Source organism: Staurois parvus, unplaced genomic scaffold (genome assembly GCF_062004578.1).
Source record: "Staurois parvus isolate SC_StPar_1 unplaced genomic scaffold, SC_StPar_1.0 ptg001130l, whole genome shotgun sequence".
Taxonomy (NCBI): domain Eukaryota; kingdom Metazoa; phylum Chordata; class Amphibia; order Anura; family Ranidae; genus Staurois; species Staurois parvus.
The window spans coordinates 374,336-396,059 of NW_028318926.1; the positions used below are offsets into that span (position 1 = coordinate 374,336).

The 21,724-nt window shown below is 46.9% G+C and overlaps 1 protein-coding gene across 6 annotated transcripts in view; it reads left to right on the forward strand.

The window, feature by feature from the left end:
- Positions 1–21,724, forward strand: part of DTNB (dystrobrevin beta) — a 318,228-nt gene that overhangs the window by 295,681 nt on the left and 823 nt on the right. For 5 of the 6 annotated variants that reach the window (XM_089659020.1, XM_089659021.1, XM_089659022.1 and 2 more), the window contains 4 exons: positions 980–1,136; positions 6,039–6,128; positions 16,678–16,731; positions 16,824–16,854. In XM_089659020.1, the coding sequence (XP_089515146.1) occupies positions 980–1,136; positions 6,039–6,128; positions 16,678–16,731; positions 16,824–16,849 (327 nt within the window). In that variant the 3' untranslated portion in view covers positions 16,850–16,854. Of the gene's footprint in view, positions 1–979; positions 1,137–6,038; positions 6,129–16,677; positions 16,732–16,818; positions 16,855–21,724 lie in introns of all 6 variants that reach the window. The other variant, XM_089659019.1, reaches the window with a different exon arrangement.

A 21,724-nucleotide genomic window follows, 5' to 3' on the forward strand; every position in this document is an offset into this window, starting at 1 on the left:
AGAGTGCCTAGGCACTCTCACATTACCAGAAATCACACCGCTATTTGTCGGGAGAAACACAAAACATGGTTTGTTTAGGGTACTGTCTAGACACAATTCACATTTCTAGATGTTTCCTATAAAACGGCAAATTTTAGTTTTTTTAAAATCAAGTCCATATCTTTGATACTGAGAGGCATATTCTGACTTTTTATCAAAAGTCAACCAAAAATCCTCTCTCTCTATCTCTTCCTCCTGGCCTATGGCGTATGCAGAGAGCAGCCACACGACTGTCACAGGAAGGGCAGAGGAGGAGTCTTGGACCTCAGGCTTCACCTTTATGCCGTGCAAGAGGCAACTCCCAGTGGGGGAATGACTAGGCCAAAAACAGACAGGAGTAGAGTTTTTTTCCAGCATTTTGCACCAGGAGTTGTTTGTAAGTTGAATCGTACATATTTGACATTGATTTCTGAATGGCAAAGGTAATGGCTGCTTTTAATTTTTAAAAGTCATGTATTTAGTGACAAGTTAAAAGATTTAAAGAGAGCCTGTCATTTCTTCTGTGACTGCAAATACAGAAAAGGAGCACCTGATGGAAGCACCCACATGCAGACAGTCCCATTCATGTCAATTGGGACACAGTGGCAGTCCCAATTTAACATTTTTGTGGATTTGAGTCCCTGAAGGCACATTGTCCGTGTTCAGGGACCCATACCCACGTGGATATCAAATTGGGACCAGCCGCTGTGTACGTGCCGCCACTATTTCCCAATTGGCATGAATGGGACTCCTTGCTCGGGATACACAAGGCCTGATTGGTTGGAAAATAGAACATATAAAATCAATGTTTGGGAGAGGAAAACTTACCCTCCATCATGGCTCAACACAGGATAAAACTTGTATGGACAGACCTATATTAGGACTGGAATAAAACCTGTCCTTGAGAATAACTAATTTAATAGTAGCAAGAGCTCATTCCATGTTTTTTCTTTTATTCCAGGCCCAAGCCTCCGGCTCTCCCCACTCCTCGCCAAGCCATGGTGCCAGTCGCCCTATGCCTATGCCAGTCCGCTCCACCTCAGCCGGTTCCACTCCTACCCATGTACCTCAGGACTCCATAGCAGGGCTGGGCGATGTACAGGAAGCCTTTGCACACGGTGAGTCCTAACTCCATCACATATATGGGAAAGGGGTGCAGTATTGGCACAGAGCTTAAAAGGTCATATAGCTGCAGCACCAACAGTGTCCACAACAATTATGACAAGCTGAACATACAGGCGTACCTCGGTTTATGAATTTAATGCGTTCTGCGGGACGTTTCGTATTGCGAAAAATTCGTAAACCGAAACGCGGTTTCCCATAGGAATGCATTGAAAACCAATTAATCCGTTCCGGAGGTCAGAAAAAACTAAAAAAAAAAAGTCTTTTATCTGTTCAAAACTCTTTATAAAGTGCACTTTAAAGGCATAAATTCTGTACAGGGACATGATAAAAAAAAAAAGTAAATGCATTGAAAACCAACTAATCCGTTCCAAAGGTCAGAAAAAAGTAAAAAAAAAATCTTATCTGTTCAAAACTCTTTATAAAGTGCGCTTAAAAGGCATAATTACTGTAGAGGGACATGATTAAAAATTAATTTATAAATTCATTGAAAAGCAATTAATCCGTTCCGGAGGTCAGAAAAAAGTAAATAAAAAAAAGTCTTTTAGCTGTTCAAAACTTTTTATAAAATGCACTTTAAAGGCATAATTACTGTACAGGGACATGATTAAAAAAAATATTTGTAAATGCATTGAAAACTATTTAATCCGTTCCTGAGGTCAGAAAAAAGTCAAAAGTATTTTATCTGTTCAAAACTCTTAATAAAGTGCACTTTAAACGCATAAATACTGTACAGGGACATGATTAAAAATTAATTCATAGATGCATTGAAAACCAATTAATCAGTTGTAGAGGTCAGAGAAAAGTAAAAAAAAAAAAAAATGTATTTTATCTGTTCAAAACTCTTTATAAAGTGCACTTTAAAGGCATAAATACTGTACAGGGACATGATTAAAAAAAAATTTGTAAATGCATTGAAAACCAATTAATCCGTTTCAGAAGTCAGAAAATCAGAAAAAAGTAAAAAAAAAATCTTATCTGTTCAAAACTCTTTATAAAGTGCACTTTAAAGGCCCGGGGGCTGGTGCTATAAATGCTTCGTATTGCAAAAAAAAATGTGTAAACATTATTTTCAATGGATCTTCATTCGTAAACCGAACATTCCGTTAACTGAGGCGTTCATAAACAGAGGTACGACTGTACTGTTTAAGGATCAGGCCCTCCTTTCCCTCTTGTATTGAACTGTATTGTTGCTGTATTGTCTCCCGTTATATTGTAAAGCGCTGAGCAAACTGTTGGCGCTATATAAATCCTGTATAATAATAATAATCTACTGACTACATGTAACAACAGAAAGTTACAAAGAGTGTAATTGTGCTCATAGATACCTAGAACTGCTGCTATAAACTGAAATTACAATATGCTTGTATACATGTCTCTTACAAATACATACAAAAACACATTTCTTGCAAACAGCTACCTGCACACGTGTGTGTGTGTATGACTTTAACAAACATTGAATGAACTTACAAACATGTGTATCAAACGGAGAAAGGAGGCCTCCTTGGCGAGTTCTTTTGGAAGCTGAAATGGAACTACAGTGGTGGATGGGAAATCTTTATTTTAATGACTTGCGCACCGCCCCATAGCAGATGTAGTGCTTCGCTGGGCAAAATCATGTAAATATTTTGCAGTTCTGGGTAGGGGGCGAACGCCGCCCTAACCACGCTACTATTGGCTCTTGAGGATGTCAATCACCGGGTCCCGGCTGGCAATTTTTGGCCGGGACTTGGTGATCGTCGGTGAAGCTGAGATGGGAGAGACCTGCGTGTAAACAACACAGATCTCTCTCCAGTCTGCATGCACAGCAGAAAGATAAAAAGCAGCAGGTCTGCTTAGTAAACCACAACACAACACACAATAAAATCACTCCCTAACACACAGTTAACCCTTTGATCGCCTCAGATGTTAACACCTTCCAGCCCAGTGTCATGATTACAGTGTCAGTGCTTTTTATTAGCAGTGGCAGTTAGTTCCCTCCCAGTTTCAGATTGCCCGCCACAGTCCCGCTATAAGTTGCTGATGTGTGTGTGCAGACTTTTTATGTCCACTTTAAATGTTTTTAAAAATGATGGCTTCAAATCTGTCTGGCGTCGCACAGGTGAGGAGTACAAAGAAAAATGCATGATGCCTACTGTGAAACATGGTGGTGCCAGTGTCCTTCTATGGGGCTGCATAAGTGCTGTTGGTGACAGGGAGCTGCATTTTATTGATGGTATCATGAATTCACAGATATACTGCTCTATATTGAAAGAAAAGATGCTGCCATCACTCCGTGCCCATGGTCGCCGTGCACTTTTCCAACATGACATTTTAACAGGGGTGTGAACACTTTTTATATCCACTGTACCACCATTTGTAAACGTTATAACTTTCACGTAAACCAATTAATATATACTTGTTGGGACTTTTTTTTAGCAAAGACGTAGCAGAATACATTTTGGCCTGAATTTACAACAAAGTTTTTTTTGTTTTTTTTTTTTTATTGGATATAATAGCAAAAAGTAAACAAAATATTATTTTTTTTTTTTTCAAAATTGTTGGTCTATTTTTGTTTATAGCGAAAAAAATTTAAAAAAACGCAGACGTGATCAAATTTGTGGGGAAAAAAATGACATACATTTTTATTTATGTACATCATTGCATGACCGTACAAATGTCAGTTCAATTAATGCAGCGTCGTATCACAAAAAATGGCCTGGTCAGGAAGGGGGGGGGGGGAATCCTCTGGAGGGCAAGTGGTTAACAAACATTAGACACTTCTTGTTCTTTATTGATACAAATACAAAAAGGGTGCAATTGCAGTGAATGCCCAATAGATGGCTCCCTACTCAACACAATGATGTGATATACAGAACACTCCCCAATGTAAGAAAATCAAAAGACAAATCACTTCTGTGCTACATTCCAGTTATGAGAAACTTCAAACCATAGATAAGGGCAGCACATTAGCTACATGGTTGACACTTCCACCTGGCAGTACTAGGGTCATTGGTTCAAATCTCAACCACAGCACCACCTGCCTGGAGTTTGCATGTTCTCCCTGTGCCTGCGTGGGTTTCCTCCCACACTCCAAAGACATGCCGATAGGTTATTTGGCTCCTGTCTAAATTGGCCCTAGTATGTGTATGTATGAATGTGAGTTGGGGACCTTAGATTGTACACCCCTTGAGGGTTAGGGACTGATGTGAATGTACAATATATGTAAAGCGCTGCATAAATTGACAGCACTATATAAGTACCTGAAATAAATAAATAAGAAAAGAAAAAGACTTCTCTTGTAGACTATGCAGGTATCTCAAAAATACAATGCACAAGGCATTGCATAGAACTTGAAAAACATAAATGGGACAAAAAAAGGTAAGAAGAACAATCTAGCGCAATAAAACACTTTATTAAGATGAGATAAAAACCATAAAAATGCACTCAGATGTACCATAGGAAGATGCTTTGCACACAGCCTAGGAGCCAGGGGAAGACGAACACAAACACTGGGGCCAGCGGTGCAATGTGGATGACAGTTCCGTCCTCCTCTGTCCACTCCAGAGCACGCTTTTAGTCGTTCATGCCAGCTGTCAGTTTGCTAACTATCCACCATAACCAGCCAATGTATCCAGCCATTAAAGCTAGCAAATGTATTGAGCCCATGTAGCCAGCCAGTCCAACCAGTCAACGTAGCCAGCCAGTGCAACCAGTCAACGTAGCAAGCCAGTGCAACCAGTCAATGTAGCCAGCCAGTGCAACCAGTCAACATAGCAAGCCAGTGCAACCAGTCAATGTAGCCAGCCAGTGCAACCAGTCAACATAGCAAGCCAGTGCAACCAGTCAACATAGCAAGCCAGTGCAACCAGTCGACGTAGCCAGCCGGTGCAACCAGTCGACGTAGCCAGCCGGTGCAACCAGTCGACGTAGCCAGCCGGTGCAACCAGTCGACGTAGCCAGCCGGTGCAACCAGTCGACGTAGCCAGCCGGTGCAACCAGTCGACGTAGCCAGCCGGTGCAACCAGTCGACGTAGCCAGCCGGTGCAACCAGTCGACGTAGCCAGCCAGTGCAACCAGTCGACGTAGCCAGCCAGTGCAACCAGTCAACGTAGCCAGCCAGTGCAACCAGTCAACATAGCAAGCCAGTGCAACCAGTCAACGTAGCCAGCCAGTGCAACCAGTCAACATAGCAAGCCAGTGCAACCAGTCAATGTAGCCAGCCAGTGCAACCAGTCAATGTAGCCAGCCAGTGCAACCAGTCGACGTAGCCAGCCGGTGCAACCAGTCGACGTAGCCAGCCAGTGCAACTAGTCAACGTAGCCAGCCAGTGCAACCAGTCGACGTAGGCAGCCGGTGCAACCAGTCGACGTAGCCAGCCAGTGCAACCAGTCGACGTAGCCAGCCAGTGCAACCAGTCAACGTAGCCAGCCAGTGCAACCAGTCAACATAGCAAGCCAGTGCAACCAGTCAACGTAGCCAGCCAGTGCAACCAGTCAACATAGCAAGCCAGTGCAACCAGTCAATGTAGCCAGCCGGTGCAACCAGTCGACGTAGCCAGCCGGTGCAACCAGTCGACGTAGCCAGCCAGTGCAACTAGTCAACGTAGCCAGCCAGTGCAACCAGTCGACGTAGCCAGCCGGTGCAACCAGTCGACGTAGCCAGCCGGTGCAACCAGTCGACGTAGCCAGCCGGTGCAACCAGTCAGCATACTGTCCATCTTACCCTTAGAATGTGTATTTCTTTTTTTTGCTATTTGTCTGCGGCCATTTGTTGTTATATAAAAATCCAGAGCCAGCCTCACTGATTAGTCAGGCAGTGTTTTTGCTTTGATTGGACATTGGTTTGCCCCCAACATGGACGCCCAGGGTAGCCACAGACCCCATGAAATCACCATGTCTTCTTCTCCTATACTCCAGGTACCAGAAGAAATCTGCGCAGCGACTTACTGGTAGCCGCAGACTCCATTACAAACACCATGTCTTCCTTGGTGAAGGAGTTGCACTCAGGTAAGTGACCGGCCATCAAGGTACCTACCTTCCTATAAGTTTCTGATTGTGCAAATAAGACAAACGTGAATAACAAAACCGTGCACCACATGAAAAATCTATCAGCGTAAATAGTGTACTAAATCAACAAGTAAAACGAGATAAATTGTATCCAAAAGTGTCAAAGTGCAACCAAGAGAATAATATGCAATGTAGTCCTTCCAGTATGAATATGTATGCTCGTGATGCCAATCAAGACAAATCGTGTTCAATCCCAGCAAGTGCTCTTTATCCAGTGCAGGGTCCTCCACCACTACGCACTCACCAGAGAGCTACTTGGTCAGTAGCATGTATTTCCTCACCATGAAGTCTATGTCATCCGCTCTCCAGCCACTTTGCCAAACCGGTTAGAACCCTGAGAAGAGATGCTCACCACACGGAGCCCCAGAATTTGTAGTTTAATGGTCATAAAAGCATGCCATATAAGACATTCTACGTAGAACAATCAAAATCACACATACCAAAATGGCCACCACTTTGAGTCGCGTACACGGCAGTGTGACGTCAGCACGTAGGCTCCATCCAACGCGTTTCGTGCAAACGCACGTCCTCGGGCACGCCCATTCTAGAGCATTGGGTAGAGCCTACGTGCTGACGTCGCGCTGCCGTGTCCGCGACTCGGAGCCACGGCCATTTTGGTATGTGTGATTTTTGATTGTTCCATTTGGAATGTTTTATATGGAATTAAATTTTAAAAAGTAGCTACTTCCGGGTCCGAAGTTTGTTTATAAATGTCCTCGGACGGGAAGGGTGATATCTTGGTCATCACCGCAGCAATGATCAAGGTATCCTCTTGTAGCCCCGGCGATTTCCTACAAAAGAAATGTCATCTGAGAGCCTAATGAGCCGCTGGATTACTTTTAAAGGCTTCAGAAGGGGGTCCTAGGCCCCTCCCACCGCTGTCTTTACTGGGCTGTCCCATGCGATCAAAGAGCCCAGCAAGGACATGTCCAGCGGCATCCAGCTCTAGGTATACAGGGCCTGTTTCGGTCCATTGTGTACCTGGTTGTTACCGGCCAGGAAAACCACCAATCAGACTGATCTGTGTCTGATCGGCTACATTGGAGTCCATAAAGAGGACCTGTCACAGCTCATGCTACCTAGGATATTGTTCATCCCTTGTAATAGCAATAAAGGACACAATTTTAAATCATAACATGTTTGGTATCTATTTACTCGGCATAACATCGTCTTTTATATTTTACCAAACAATTGCATATTATATTGTGTTTTTGTGCATTAAAGTCCATTAAAGCAGGGGTAGGCAACCCTAAAGAGGTAGAGATCTATCTTAACAGCATGGGAGAAGTCAAAGATTACCGGGCACAGTGTTTCCTCCGCACACCTGATTTAAACCTCTAATTGCCACACTGCCATGTCAAAATCACATGCATTGCACGGCAATTATGGGTTTAAGTCAGGCGTTGAGGAGGCAACATATCGCCTGCTCACCACCTGTCAAACACACTTGGATTGCTTTTTAGAGGAGCAGCAGTGCCTGCTGCACATGTGAATGAGCCCTTAGTTGCATTCGGCAATGGCACCTTTAGGGGAGTGGTAAAACCCTGCTGTTGAGTCAGGGTTTTATCTCCCCAAATCCCTACCCCCTTTAGCTGCTGAGGCATCAGCCAAAGGTGTACATATGCTGCAGCAGGAATTAAACCCCCTGTTGCTTTTGGTGGGTGCTGCCGCCTGCCAATTGCGACCCATTCAAGTAAATGGGGCCACTCTGCAAGGGTCCGGGGAGACCAAATATAGTGAATGCAGGGTCTGGGGAGACCAGATATAGTGAATGCAGGGTCCGGGGAGACCAGATATAGTGAATGCAGGGTCCGGGGAGACCAGATATAGTGAATGCAGGGTCCGGGGAGACCGGATATAGTGAATGCGGGGTCCGGGGAGAGCGGATATAGTGAATGCAGGGTCCAGGGAGACCAGATATAGTAAATGCAGGGTCCGGGGAAACCAGATATAGTGAATTCGGGGTCCGTGGAGACCGGATATAGTAAATGCGGGGTCCGTGGAGACCGGATATAGTGAATGCAGGGTCCGGGGAGAGTGGTTATAGTGAATGCAGGGTCCGGGGAGAGCGGATATAGTGAATGCAGGGTCCAGGGAGAGTGGATATAGTGAATGCAGGGTCCGGGGAGACCGGATATAGTGAATTCAGGGTCCAGGGAGACCAGATATAGTGAATGCAGGGTGCGGGGAGACCAGATATAGTGAATGCAGGGTGCGGGGAGACCAGATATAGTGAATGCAGGGTGCGGGGAGACCAGATATAGTGAATGCGGGGTTCGGGGAGACCAGATATAGTGAATGCGGGGTCCGGGAGACCAGATATAGTAAATGTGGGGTCCGAGGAGAGCGGATATAGTGAATGCGGGGTCTGGGGAGACCAGATATAGTAAATGCGGGGTCCAAGGAGAGCGGATATAGTGAATGCGGGGTCCGGGGAGAGCAGATATAATGAATGCGGGGTCCGGGGAGACCGGCTATAGTGAATGCAGGGTCCGGGGAGACCGGATATAGTGAATGCAGGGTTTGGGGAGACCGGATATAGTGAATGCAGGGTCTGGGGAGACCAGATATAGTGAATGCAGGGTGCGGGGAGACCGGATATAGTGAATGCAGGGTCTGGGGAGACCAGATATAGTGAATGCAGGGTTTGGGGAGACCGGATATAGTGAATGCAGGGTCTGGGGAGACCAGATATAGTGAATGCAGGGTGCGGGGAGACCAGATATAGTGAATGCGGGGTCCGTGGAGACCGGATATAGTGAATGCGGGGTCCCGGGAGACCAGATATAGTGAATGCGGGGTCCAGGGAGACCGGATATAGTGAATGCGGGGTCCAGGGAGACTGGATATAGTGAATGCAGGGTCCGGGGAGACCAGATATAGTGAATGCAGGGTCCGGGGAGACCAGATATAGTGAATGCAGGGTCTGGGGAGACCGGATATAGTGAATGCGGGGTCCGGGGAGAGCGGATATAGTGAATGCAGGGTCCCGGGAGACCAGATATAGTAAATGCAGGGTCCGGGGAAACCAGATATAGTGAATGCGGGGTCCGTGGAGACCGGATATAGTAAATGCGGGGTCCGTGGAGACCGGATATAGTGAATGCGGGGTCCGTGGAGACCGGATATAGTGAATGCGGGGTCCAGGGAGACTGGATATAGTGAATGCAGGGTCCGGGGAGACCAGATATAGGGAATGCAGGGTCCGGGGAGACCGGATATAGTGAATGCGGGGTCCGGGAAGAGCGGATATAGTGAATGCAGGGTCCAGGAAGACCTGATATAGTGAATGCAGGGTCCGGGGAGAGTGGTTATAGTGAATGCAGGGTCCGGGGAGAGCGGATATAGTGAATGCAGGGTCCGGGGAGAGTGGATATAGTGAATGCAGGGTCCGGGGAGACTGGATATAGTGAATTCAGGGTCCAGGGAGACCAGATATAGTGAATGCAGGGTGCGGGGAGACCAGATATAGTGAATGCAGGGTGCGGGGAGACCAGATATAGTGAATGCAGGGTGCGGGGAGACCAGATATAGTGAATGCGGGGTTCGGGGAGACCAGATATAGTGAATGCGGGGTCCGGGAGACCAGATATAGTAAATGTGGGGTCCGAGGAGAGCGGATATAGTGAATGCGGGGTCTGGGGAGACCAGATATAGTAAATGCGGGGTCCAAGGAGAGCGGATATAGTGAATGCGGGGTCCGGGGAGAGCAGATATAATGAATGCGGGGTCCGGGGAGACCGGCTATAGTGAATGCAGGGTCCGGGGAGACCGGATATAGTGAATGCAGGGTTTGGGGAGACCGGATATAGTGAATGCAGGGTCTGGGGAGACCAGATATAGTGAATGCAGGGTGCGGGGAGACCAGATATAGTGAATGCGGGGAGACCGGATATAGTGAATGCGGGGTGCGGGGAGACCGGATATAGTGAATGCGGGGTTCGGGGATACCGGATATAGTAAATGCGGGGTCCGAGGAGAGCTGATATAGTAAATGCGGGGTCCGAGGAGAGCTGATATAGTAAATGCGGGGTCCGGAGAGAGCGGATATAGTGAATGCAGGGTCCGGGGAGACCAGATATAGTGAATGCAGGGTCCTGGGAGAGCAGATATAGTGAATGCAGGGTCTGGGGAGACCGGATATAGTGAATGCAGGGTCTGGGGAGACCGGATATAGTGAATGCGGGGGTCCCAGAAGACCGGCTATAGTGAATGCAGGGTCCGGGGAGACCGGATATAGTGAATGCAGGGTCTGGGGAGACCAGATATAGTGAATGCAGGGTCTGTGGAGACCGGATATAGTGAATGCAGGGTCTGTGGAGACCGGATATAGTGAATGCAGGGTCCGGGGAGACCGGATATAGTGAATGCAGGGTCCGTGGAGACCAGATATAGTGAATGCAGGGTCCGGGGAGACCGGATATAGTGAATGCAGGGTCCGGGGAGACCGGATATAGTGAATGCAGGGTCCGGGGAGACCGGATATAGTGAATGCAGGGTCCGGGGAGACCGGATATAGTGAATGCAGGGTCCGGGGAGACCGGATATAGTGAATGCAGGGTCCGGGGAGACCAGATATAGTGAATGCAGGGTCCGGGGAGAGTGGTTATAGTGAATGCAGGGTCCGGGGAGAGCAGATATAGTGAATGCAGGGTCCGGGGAGAGCGGATATAGTGAATGCAGGGTCCGGGGAGAGTGGATATAGTGAATTCAGGGTCCGGGGAGACCAGATATAGTGAATGCAGGGTTCGGGGAGACCAGATATAGTGAATGCGGTGTCCGGGAGACCAGATATAGTAAATGCGGGGTCCAAGGAGAGCGGATATAGTGAATGCGGGGTCCGGGGAGAGCAGATATAGTGAATGCAGGGTCCGGGGAGACCGGATATAGTGAATGCATGGTCTGGGGAGACCGGATATAGTGAATGCAGGGTCTGGGGAGACCAGATATAGTGAATGCAGGGTGCGGGGAGACCAGATATAGTGAATGCGGGGAGACCGGATATAGTGAATGCGGGGTGCGGGGAGACCGGATATAGTGAATGCGGGGTGCGGGGAGACCGGATATAGTGAATGCGGGGTCCGGGGAGAGCGGATATAGTGAATGCGGGGTCCGGGGATACCGGATATAGTAAATGCGGGGTCCGAGGAGAGCTGATATAGTAAATGCGGGGTCCGGGGAGAGCGGATATAGTGAATGCAGGGTTCGGGGAGACCAGATATAGTGAATGCAGGGTCCTGGGAGAGCAGATATAGTGAATGCAGGGTCCGGGGAGACCGGATATAGTGAATGCGGGGGTCCCAGAAGACCGGCTATAGTGAATGCAGGGTCTGTGGAGACCAGATATAGTGAATGCAGGGTGCGGGGAGACCGGATATAGTGAATGCAGGGTCCGGGGAGACCGGATATAGTGAATGCAGGGTCTGTGGAGACCAGATATAGTGAATGCGGGGTCTGTGGAGACCAGATATAGTGAATGCAGGGTCCTGGGTTTAGTAACACTTTAAAAACCGAATCATCAACAAAAGGGACATAACTTGCACTCAGGAGCATGGGTTCCTTGTGCTGATTCCTCTTCTTTTAGTTGAAATCCTCCTCCGTCCCTGTAGCCCCCACCCCCCGGGTGTAATCTTCCAGTATGGCAGGGGTTTATACAGCCGTGGAGTTATCACAGGCTCTTATCACACCCAGCTTTTCCATTCATAAAAGCTGTACTACAGCTTCTATGAATGAAACAGGAATGCTGACTGGAGGGGGGATTGCATTTCTGTTCAAATCGCATGCTATTCTTTGCGGTACAATTTTCTTCCATTAACACAAATCGCACCCCAAAGTATCAGTACTCGGCGGCATCGTCAAGTACTTGACCGAAAGTATTGGTACTCGTACTCACCGATTAAAAAAAAAAAAAAAAACGGTATCGGTGCATCCCTAGTAAAAAGCTATTCTAATAGTTTTATCCAATGCAGCAACATCTACACATGTAGGACACCCAGTATTAGAGGGGATTTATTCCAAATCAAACACACTTTTGCACACTGATACTGACTAGTATTCCCATGTTTCTCTTCTTCCTCAGTTTCTCTCTATCACTCAGCTAACATGACCCCATTACTGACAGAGAGGGGCAGGGGAGGGTCAAACAAGGATGCCATACAGGCGATCGACATCCTTCATATCAACTGATGGCGTCATTGGTTGTTAGGATGTCGGCAGATAGAAGGTTATAATGGCGCACAATGAAGACTTATGGCCTTGTGTAACTAAAAGACAGGCTTGTATACAGTTTCTGGGCAATTTTTAGGCATTTTGCTAAGGCACCCTTGAAGAAGCGGCAAGGCCCCCCAGGATACCTGGGCACCCTGGTTGAAAAAGACTGAGTTAGAAAATTCTGTCATAAGTGATGTCAGCGTTATCTGCTACACCTAGAAGAGGAGACCTCAGGAAGAAAATAAAAATGTTTACAAAATTCGATTCTTTTGATTTGCTTTTACAAACCTTCCCCCGGCTCCATAAAGCAAGGGGGAAACAATATTATTAACCTAACACATAATCCCTGGCTGTCCTCCAAGCTGAGATTCTCAAATACCCATTTACCTATCAGTATCTCCAGGCTCTTGCACGCTGTCGGTGCCAGAACACCACAGGTCACATGAGCTTCATCAAAGGATCATGATTAAGCAGCCAGCCAATCAGATTCATTCCTTTAGGATAGCCCATGTGACTTCCTGTCTGTTTGCTGAGAAGCTTTTGGCAGCATAGATTGCAGGTCTCGGTAGGGACAGCAGTCAGATAAATGGATTGGGTTTATGGTGCATTTGATAATGTGCACTTTAGGTGATGGTCATCTGTTCCCAGAAGCCAACAACAATCTGGAGGTAGTCTAGAGGGGCAGCATTCATATCAATGGATTGGGTTTATGGTGCATTTGGTAATGTACACTTTAGGTGATGGTCATCAGTTCCCAGAAGTCGACAACCATCTTGAAGTAGTCTAGTGGGCAGCATTCATATCAATGGATTGGGTTTATGGTGCATTTGGTAATGTGCAGTTTAGGTGATGGTCATCAGTTCCCAGAAGCCAACAAAAATCTGGAGGTAGTCTAGTGGGGCAGCATTCATATCAATGGATTGGGTTTATGGTGCATTTGGTAATGTACACTTTAGGTGATGGTCATCAGTTCCCAGAAGTCGACAACCATCTTGAAGTAGTCTAGTGGGCAGCATTCATATCAATGGATTGGGTTTATGGTGCATTTGGTAATGTGCAGTTTAGGTGATGGTCATCAGTTCCCAGAAGCCAACAAAAATCTGGAGGTAGTCTAGTGGGGCTGCATTCAGATCAATGTATTGGGTTTATGGTGCATTTGGTAATGTGCACTTTAGGTGATGGTCATCTGTTCCCAGAAGCCAACAACCATCTGGAGGTAGTCTAGAGGGGCAGCATTCAGATCAATGGATTGGGTTTATGGTGCATTTGGTAATGTACACTTTAGGTGATGGCCATCTGTTCCCCTAAGCCAGTGGTGGGCAACCTTTTTTTTCAACTGAGCCAAATCTCGCCAAAACCATGATTGAAATTTATTTTGAGAGCCACATTTTTAAAACTGAAAATACATCTCCCATATAGTAATTCATCCCCCATAGTAATTCATCCCCCATATAGTAATTCACCCCCCATAGTGTAATTCATCCCCCATAGTAATTCATCCCCCATATAGTAATTCATCCCCCATCGTAATTCATCCCCCATAGTAATTCATCCCCCATATAGTAATTCATCCTCCATATAGTAATTCATCCCCCATAGTAATTCATCCCCCATATAGTAATTCATCCCCCATAGTAATTCATCCCCCATATAGTAATTCATCCCCCATAGTAATTCATCCCCCATATAGTAATTCATCCCCCATAGCAATTCATCCCCCGTATAGTATTTCATCCCTCGTATAGTATTTCATCCCCCGTATAGTATTTCATCCCTCATATAGTATTTCATCCCTCATATAGTATTTCATCCCCCATATAGTAATTCATCCCTCATATAGTATTTCATCCCTCATATAGTATTTCATCCCTCATATAGTATTTCATCCCCCCATATAGTATTTCATCCCCCCATATAGTATTTCATCCCCCCATATAGTATTTCATCCCTCATATAATAATTCATCCCTCATATAGTATTTCATCCCTCATATAGTATTTCATCCCCCTATATAGTATTTCATCCCTCATATAGTATTTCATCCCTCATATAGTAATTCATCCCTCATATAGTATTTCATCCCTCATATAGTAATTCATCCCTCATATAGTATTTCATCCCTCATATAGTATTTCATCCCTCATATAGTAATTCATCCCTCATATAGTATTTCATCCCTCATATAGTATTTCATCCCCCCATATAGTAATTCATCCCTCATATAGTATTTCATCCCTCATATAGTAATTCATCCCTCATATAGTAATTCATCCCTCATATAGTATTTCATCCCCCCATATAGTATTTCATCCCCCCATATAGTATTTCATCCCCCCATATAGTATTTCATCCCCCATATAGTAATTCATCCCTCATAAAGTAATTCATCCCTCATATAGTAATTCATCCCTCATATAGTATTTCATCCCTCATATAGTAATTCATCCCCCCATATAGTATTTCATCCCTCATATAGTAATTCATCCCTCATATAGTATTTCATCCCTCATATAGTATTTCATCCCCCCATATAGTAATTCATCCCTCATAAAGTAATTCATCCCTCATATAGTATTTCACCCCCCACAGTACTATCCCCCCCCCTTCTAGTAAGCCAAGTCCCCCGTGTCAATTCACTTACCTTTTGCGTTCCTCTCGCTGTCTTCCCGCGCCGTTCGGGTCTTCAGGGCGGACTGTGAGAGGAGCCTAGCTCCCCTCCCCTCACGTTCGGCACGCTGCCCCGCCTACACACATCCTGACAGCCACATCCGCGGGCCGGATTAAAAGGTCCGCGCGGACTTTTGGGGCTGCCAACCGAGAGGAGGCAGGGGAGCGGCCGACCGAGAGGAGGGAGGGGAGCAGGCGCCCGGCACACAGAAGAGCCGCATTAGAGTGGGTAAAGAGCCGCATGTGGCTCGCGAGCCGCGGCTTGCCGACCACTGCCCTAAGCCAACAACCATCTAGAGATAGTCTAGGTGGACAGCGTTCAGATAAATGGATTGGGTTTATGGTGCATTTAATAATGTACACTTTAGGTGATGGTCATCTGTTCCCAGAAGCCAACAACCATCTGGAGGTAGTCTAGTGAGGCAGCATTCATATCAATGGATTGGGTTTATGGTGCATTTGGTAATGTACACTTTAGGTGATGGTCATCTGTTCCCAGAAGCCAACAACAATCTGGAGGTAGTCTAGAGGGGCAGCATTCATATCAATGGATTGGGTTTATGGTGCATTTGATAATGTGCACTTTAGGTGATGGTCATCTGTTCCCAGAAGCCAACAACAATCTGGAGGTAGTCTAGAGGGGCAGCATTCATATCAATGGATTGGGTTTATGGTGCATTTGGTAATGTACACTTTAGGTGATGGTCATCAGTTCCCAGAAGTCGACAACCATCTTGAAGTAGTCTAGTGGGCAGCATTCATATCAATGGATTGGGTTTATGGTGCATTTGGTAATGTGCAGTTTAGGTGATGGTCATCAGTTCCCAGAAGCCAACAAAAATCTGGAGGTAGTCTAGTGGGGCTGCATTCAGATCAATGTATTGGGTTTATGGTGCATTTGGTAATGTGCACTTTAGGTGATGGTCATCTGTTCCCAGAATCCAACAACCATCTGGAGGTAGTCTAGAGGGGCAGCATTCAGATCAATGGATTGGGTTTATGGTGCATTTGGTAATGTACACTTTAGGTGATGGCCATCTGTTCCCCTAAGCCAACAACCATCTAGAGATAGTCTAGGTGGACAGCGTTCAGATAAATGGATTGGGTTTATGGTGCATTTAATAATGTACACTTTAGGTGATGGTCATCTGTTCCCAGAAGCCAACAACCATCTGGAGGTAGTCTAGTGAGGCAGCATTCATATCAATGGATTGGGTTTATGGTGCATTTGGTAATGTACACTTTAGGTGATGGTCATCTGTTCCCAGAAGCCAACAAACATCTTGAAGTAGTCTAGTGAGGCAGCATTCAGATCAATGGATTGGGTTTATGGTGCATTTGGTAATGTACACTTTAGGTGATGGTCATCAGTTCCCAGAAGCTATTAACCATCCAGAGATAGTCTAGGTGGGCAGTATTCAGATCAATGGATTGGGTTTATGGTGCATTTGGTAATGTACGCTTTAGGTGTTGGTTATCTATTCCCAGAAGCCAACAACTATCTGAAGGTAGACACACCACCAAATGGCCATTAGTCAGGGAACAGACACACCCAAGCCTATGTTCGATGCTCAGTGCTCTGCCATTGACTGTCATCGCTTTTCTCTTTCAGCTGAGGAGGGAGCTGACGAGGAAGAGGAGAAGATACACAACGGAAAGGACAGAGGTGAGACAGGTTGCATTATAGACAGATAAATGCAGCCCGGGAATTTGTCTTATGTGTAACGTGTCCCCTTTCTCCTCTATCACTCAGGTTAGGTTTCCACCACAGAACAACACGGTGATTCAAGTAAGTGTCTCTGTTCCAGGATGTGTTGGTAAAAGGGCCCAAGGAGCCCTGGGAGGGGAAGAGGACCCCTTTAGGGATGCAGATTTATACCACAGGAACTTACATACTTATTTACCAAAATGCCCTATGATTGGACTTGTCTTATTGACATGCTTCAGCAGGATTAGGCATCTGACATGTCATGGCCGCTGTCCTCTGCATTCTTCTCCAGGGTCATTAGGAACCTAGTGCGTTGTAGACATGTGGCCATTGTGTGGGAGGAAATAGATTCTGATCCGTCATGGCCGACGACCATATATTATTTCTGGTAATCCCTGACTACTGGAAACATTGAGCCTTCGATCACTTGACAATCCTGTGCAAAGACAAAGCTCATGAGCTGTAAGGCTGCTTTCACAATGATCTGTTTTTCTTCCCCTTTAGTGTTGAAAAAAAAAGCGTAAGAAAAACATGTGACCATGTATTCCTATGGCTAAATCCATGGAAAAGGCATCAGAAACGCACCTGCTTTGTGTTTTTAGTGCAGTTTTTGAGTCACATGTCCTGTGAAAAAAACGGCAAAAATTGCATGCTGCTCCCTTCCCCAGGTTCTTTCTCAGTGCCATCTTTAGTGCTCCCCTCCTCGGGTTCTTTCTCAGTGCCATCTTTACTGCTCCCCTCCCCAGGTTCTTTCTCAGTACCATCTTTACTGCTCCCCTCCCCAGGTTCTTTCTCAGTGCCATCTGTACTGCTCCCCTCCCCAGGTTCCTTCTCAGTGCCATCTTTACTGCTCCCCTCCCCAGGTTCTTTCTCGGTGCCATCTTTACTGCTCCCCTCCCTGGGTCCTTTCTCAGTGCCATGTTTACTGCTCCCCTCCCCAGGTTCTTTCTCAGTGCCATCTTTACTGCTCCCCTCCCCAGGTTCTTTCTCAGTGCCATCTTTAGTGCTCCCCTCCTCGGGTTCTTTCTCAGTGCCATCTTTACTGCTCCCCTCCCCAGGTTCCTTCTCAGTGCCATCATTAGTGCTCCCCTCCCCAGGTTCCTTCTCAGTGCCATCATTAGTGCTCCCCTCCCCAGGTTCTTTCTCAGTGCCATCATTAGTGCTCCCCTCCCCAGGTTCTTTCTCAGTGCCATCTTTAGTGCTCCCCTCCTCGGGTTCTTTCTCAGTGCCATCTTTACTGCTCCCCTCCTCGGGTTCTTTCTCAGTGCCATCTTTACTGCTTCCCTCCTCGGGTTCTTTCTCAGTGCCATCTTTACTGCTTCCCTCCTCGGGTTCTTTCTCAGTGCCATCTTTACTGCTTCCCTCCCCAGGTTCTTTCTCAGTGCCATCTTTACTGCTCCCCTCCTCGGGTTCTTTCTCAGTGCCATCTTTACTGCTTCCCTCCCCAGATTCTTTCTCAGTGCCATCTTTACTGCTCCCCTCCTCAGGTTCTTTCTCGGTGCCATCTTTACTGCTCCCCTCCTCAGGTTCTTTCTCGGTGCCATCTTTACTGCTCCCGTCCTCGGGTTCTTTCTCGGTACCATCTTTACTGCTTCCCTCCTCGGGTTCTTAGTGCCATCTTTACTGCTCCCCTCCTCGGGTTCTTAGTGCCATCTTTACTGCTCCCCTCCCCAGGTTCTTTCTCAGTGCCATCTTTACTGCTCCCCTCCCCAGGTTCTTTCTCAGTGCCATCTTTACTGCTCCCCTCCCCAGGTTCTTTCTCAGTGCCATTTTTACTGCTCCCCTCCCCAGGTTCTTTCTCAGTGCCATCTTTAGTGCTTCCCTCCCCAGGTTCTTTCTCAGTGCCATCTTTAGTGCTCCTCTCCCCGGGTTCTTTTTCATTCTGCATCATGAGATGCTAGACATCATCATTTAGGTTCGCAGTGGTCATATGTGTTAGAACTGAGAACAGCGGCAGGTTTGGCTTGTTTCTTTGAAAGTTCCCCCACGATGCCAAATCTAGCGTGTCTGATGTGGTGGTGCAGTGGAAAAAAGTAAAGGGGCTTGCTTTCCAAACTAAAAAAAGATGACACATAACTGCTAATATAATTTAACAATTGCAATGAACTAGCTAACGCTAGCCAGACAGGTCTGTTACAGGATTCCCATACTGCACACTTGGCTTCCCCAAGCAGGGGCATTTCTACAATCATGACAGACTCAGGGCAGCCCTGGACACTCCAAGGACAGGAATAATGTGGTGCCTATAGCATGCCGTGGCCTCGCTGCAATGACAGTGTGAGAGGCTTAAAGGGATATACTTAAAGCAGAACTATACTCACCTCAGTTCCGGCGATGCGGTGTCCCCAAGCTCCCCGCCCAGCTGCTGACATCTTTGAGTTGGCCGGGCAGGGGTGACATCACTTCCGCGCACGTGCGGAAGTTCAGTCAAATTTGGCTGTGCCGAATTTGTACAGTGAGCTGTGCATGCGTGGCTCACTATACAAGGGCATACAGGCAGGTAAGTAATGCAGAAGAGACCTGCTTTTTGTTTCTTCTGCATTATTTACCTGCCTGTCTGCCACTGTCTGTTCACCCATTCCTGCCTGTTCACCTATTTTTATTATTTTAGCTAGAGTTCCACTTTAAATAAAACCTGAGCCTACTCGATGAATGCACAGCACACATATGCCTCAGTCCTTATAAAATATGCTTTAATTTATATGCCACTGTGAGTCACAGACACATAGAAACTTCTACACAATCATTTTTAAAAAGTTGAATAGAATATAGACAGAAAGTCTGAGCCTCAAGAACTTTATTAAAATAGTTGGGGACTACTTAGCAACCATTGAGACAATGACCACTTTGGTCAGCAGTATGTAATTACAATATAGCATATAGAGTATAGGGGTCAGAGGAAGATAATGTACAGAGTGCAAGGGTCAGAAGTATGTCACATACAGCCCAGCTTACAGAGTGCAGTGGTCAGGGGAATGTAATGTACAGTTAATAGTACACAGTGCAATGATCATGAGTATTCAAGATACAACAATAAAAGATATGTACTACACAGTAAAGCATACAAAATATTGTTGGGGAGCATGTCATATGTACTGTACATTACATTATCCTGCTGCAATCTGTGTGCTGTGCTGTATGTTACATTCTTCTAACTGTTACCCTGTATGCTGTCCCAATCCACAGCTCACCTTGACCCACAGTTCACCTCTGTGTTCCAGCTCAACTCTGCATTTCTGTCCACACCTTCATGTTCCCTGTTCACAGTTTACTTCTGCACCTTCCATCCACAACTCACCTCTACGTGCCCAGCCACAGCTCACCTCTGCGTCTTTGCCCACATCTCACCTCTGCGTCTTTGCCCACATCTCACCTCTGCGTCTTTGCCCACATCTCACCTCTGCGTCTTTGCCCACATCTCACCTCTGTGTCTTTGCCCACATCTCACCTCTGCGTGCCGAGCCACAGCTCAGCTCTGCATGCCCAGCCACAGCTCAGCTCTGCGTTCCAGTTCGCAGCTCAGCTCTGCATTCCAGCCCGCAGCTCAGCTCTACGTTCCAGCCCACAGCCCACCTCCTGCGTGCCCAGCCACAGCTCAGCTCCTGCGTGCCCAGCCACAGCTCAGCTCTGCATACCCAGCCACAGCTCACCTCTGCCCACAGCTCAGCTCTGTGTTCTAGCTCACCTCTGCGTGCCCAGCCACAGCTCACCTCTGTGTTCCAGCTCAGCTCTGCGTGCCCAGCCACAGCTCCGCTCTGCGTGCCCAGCCACAGCTCAGCTCTGGGTGCCCAGTCCACAGCTCACCTCTGCGTGCCCAGTCCACAGCTCACCTCTGCGTTCCAGCCCACAGCTCTTCTTTGCATACCAGCCCACAGCTCTCCTGTGCGTTCTAGCCCACAGCTCACCTCTGCATGCCCAGCCACAGCTCACCTATGCCCACAGCTCACCTCTGCATGCCCAGCCACAGCTCACCTATGCCCACAGTTCAGCTCTGAGTGCCCAGCCACAGCTCACCTTGACCCACAGTTCACCTCTGTGTTCCAGCTCAGCTCTGCATGCCCAGCCACAGCTCAGCTCTGCGTGTCCAGCCACAGCTCAGCTCTGCGTGCCCAGCCACGGTTCACCTCTGCGTGTCCAGCCTCAGTTCACCTCTGCTTTCCCAGCCACAGTTCACCTCTGCGTGTCCAGCCACAGTTCACCTCTGCGTGAATGCGGGGTCCGGGGAGACCGGATATAGTGAATGCGGGGTCCGGGGAGACCGGATATAGTGAATGCGGGGTCCGGGAGACCGGATATAGTGAATGCAGGGTCCGGGGAGACCGGATATAGTGAATGCGGGGTCCAGGGAGACCGGATATAGTGAATGCAGGGTCCGGGGAGACCGGATATAGTGAATGCAGGGTCCGGGGAGACCGGGTATAGTGAATGCGGGGTCCGGAGTTTAGTAACACTTTTAAGAAATAGCTGTTTTGTAAAGATGTCCTGTGCAGACTGATTTTAAATGGGAGAGTCTGGGTTATTATAATCACCTGGAGCACTCTCAATGTTCTGATAAGAAAAGCTGCAGTCTCTATGTCATTTAGAAGTATCTAACAAATCAGCCAGCCAGTCTCAGAAGCAGGGGATGACAGTTCTGGGGGGGGGGGCAGTCTATACACCAGTGGTTTATGGAACACTTCCAGATTGCCATATTGCATTGAATTTTACAATAAAAAAAAAAAACAAAAAGCTGCAGATGAAAATGTAAAGGTAATTTTATAAAAAAAAACCATGAAATTACAGTATGGCTTGTGTAGCAATTGTATATGTTATATTTTTTCAATAAAAATGGAGTTACCCTTTAAGCTTTTCCCTAATCCTGTGTCAGTGTAGGTTCACACCTATGTGTTTTCCGCTGCATTTTGCAGAAACGCACAGCAGTCCATTTAACATGATTTCCTATGGGACACGT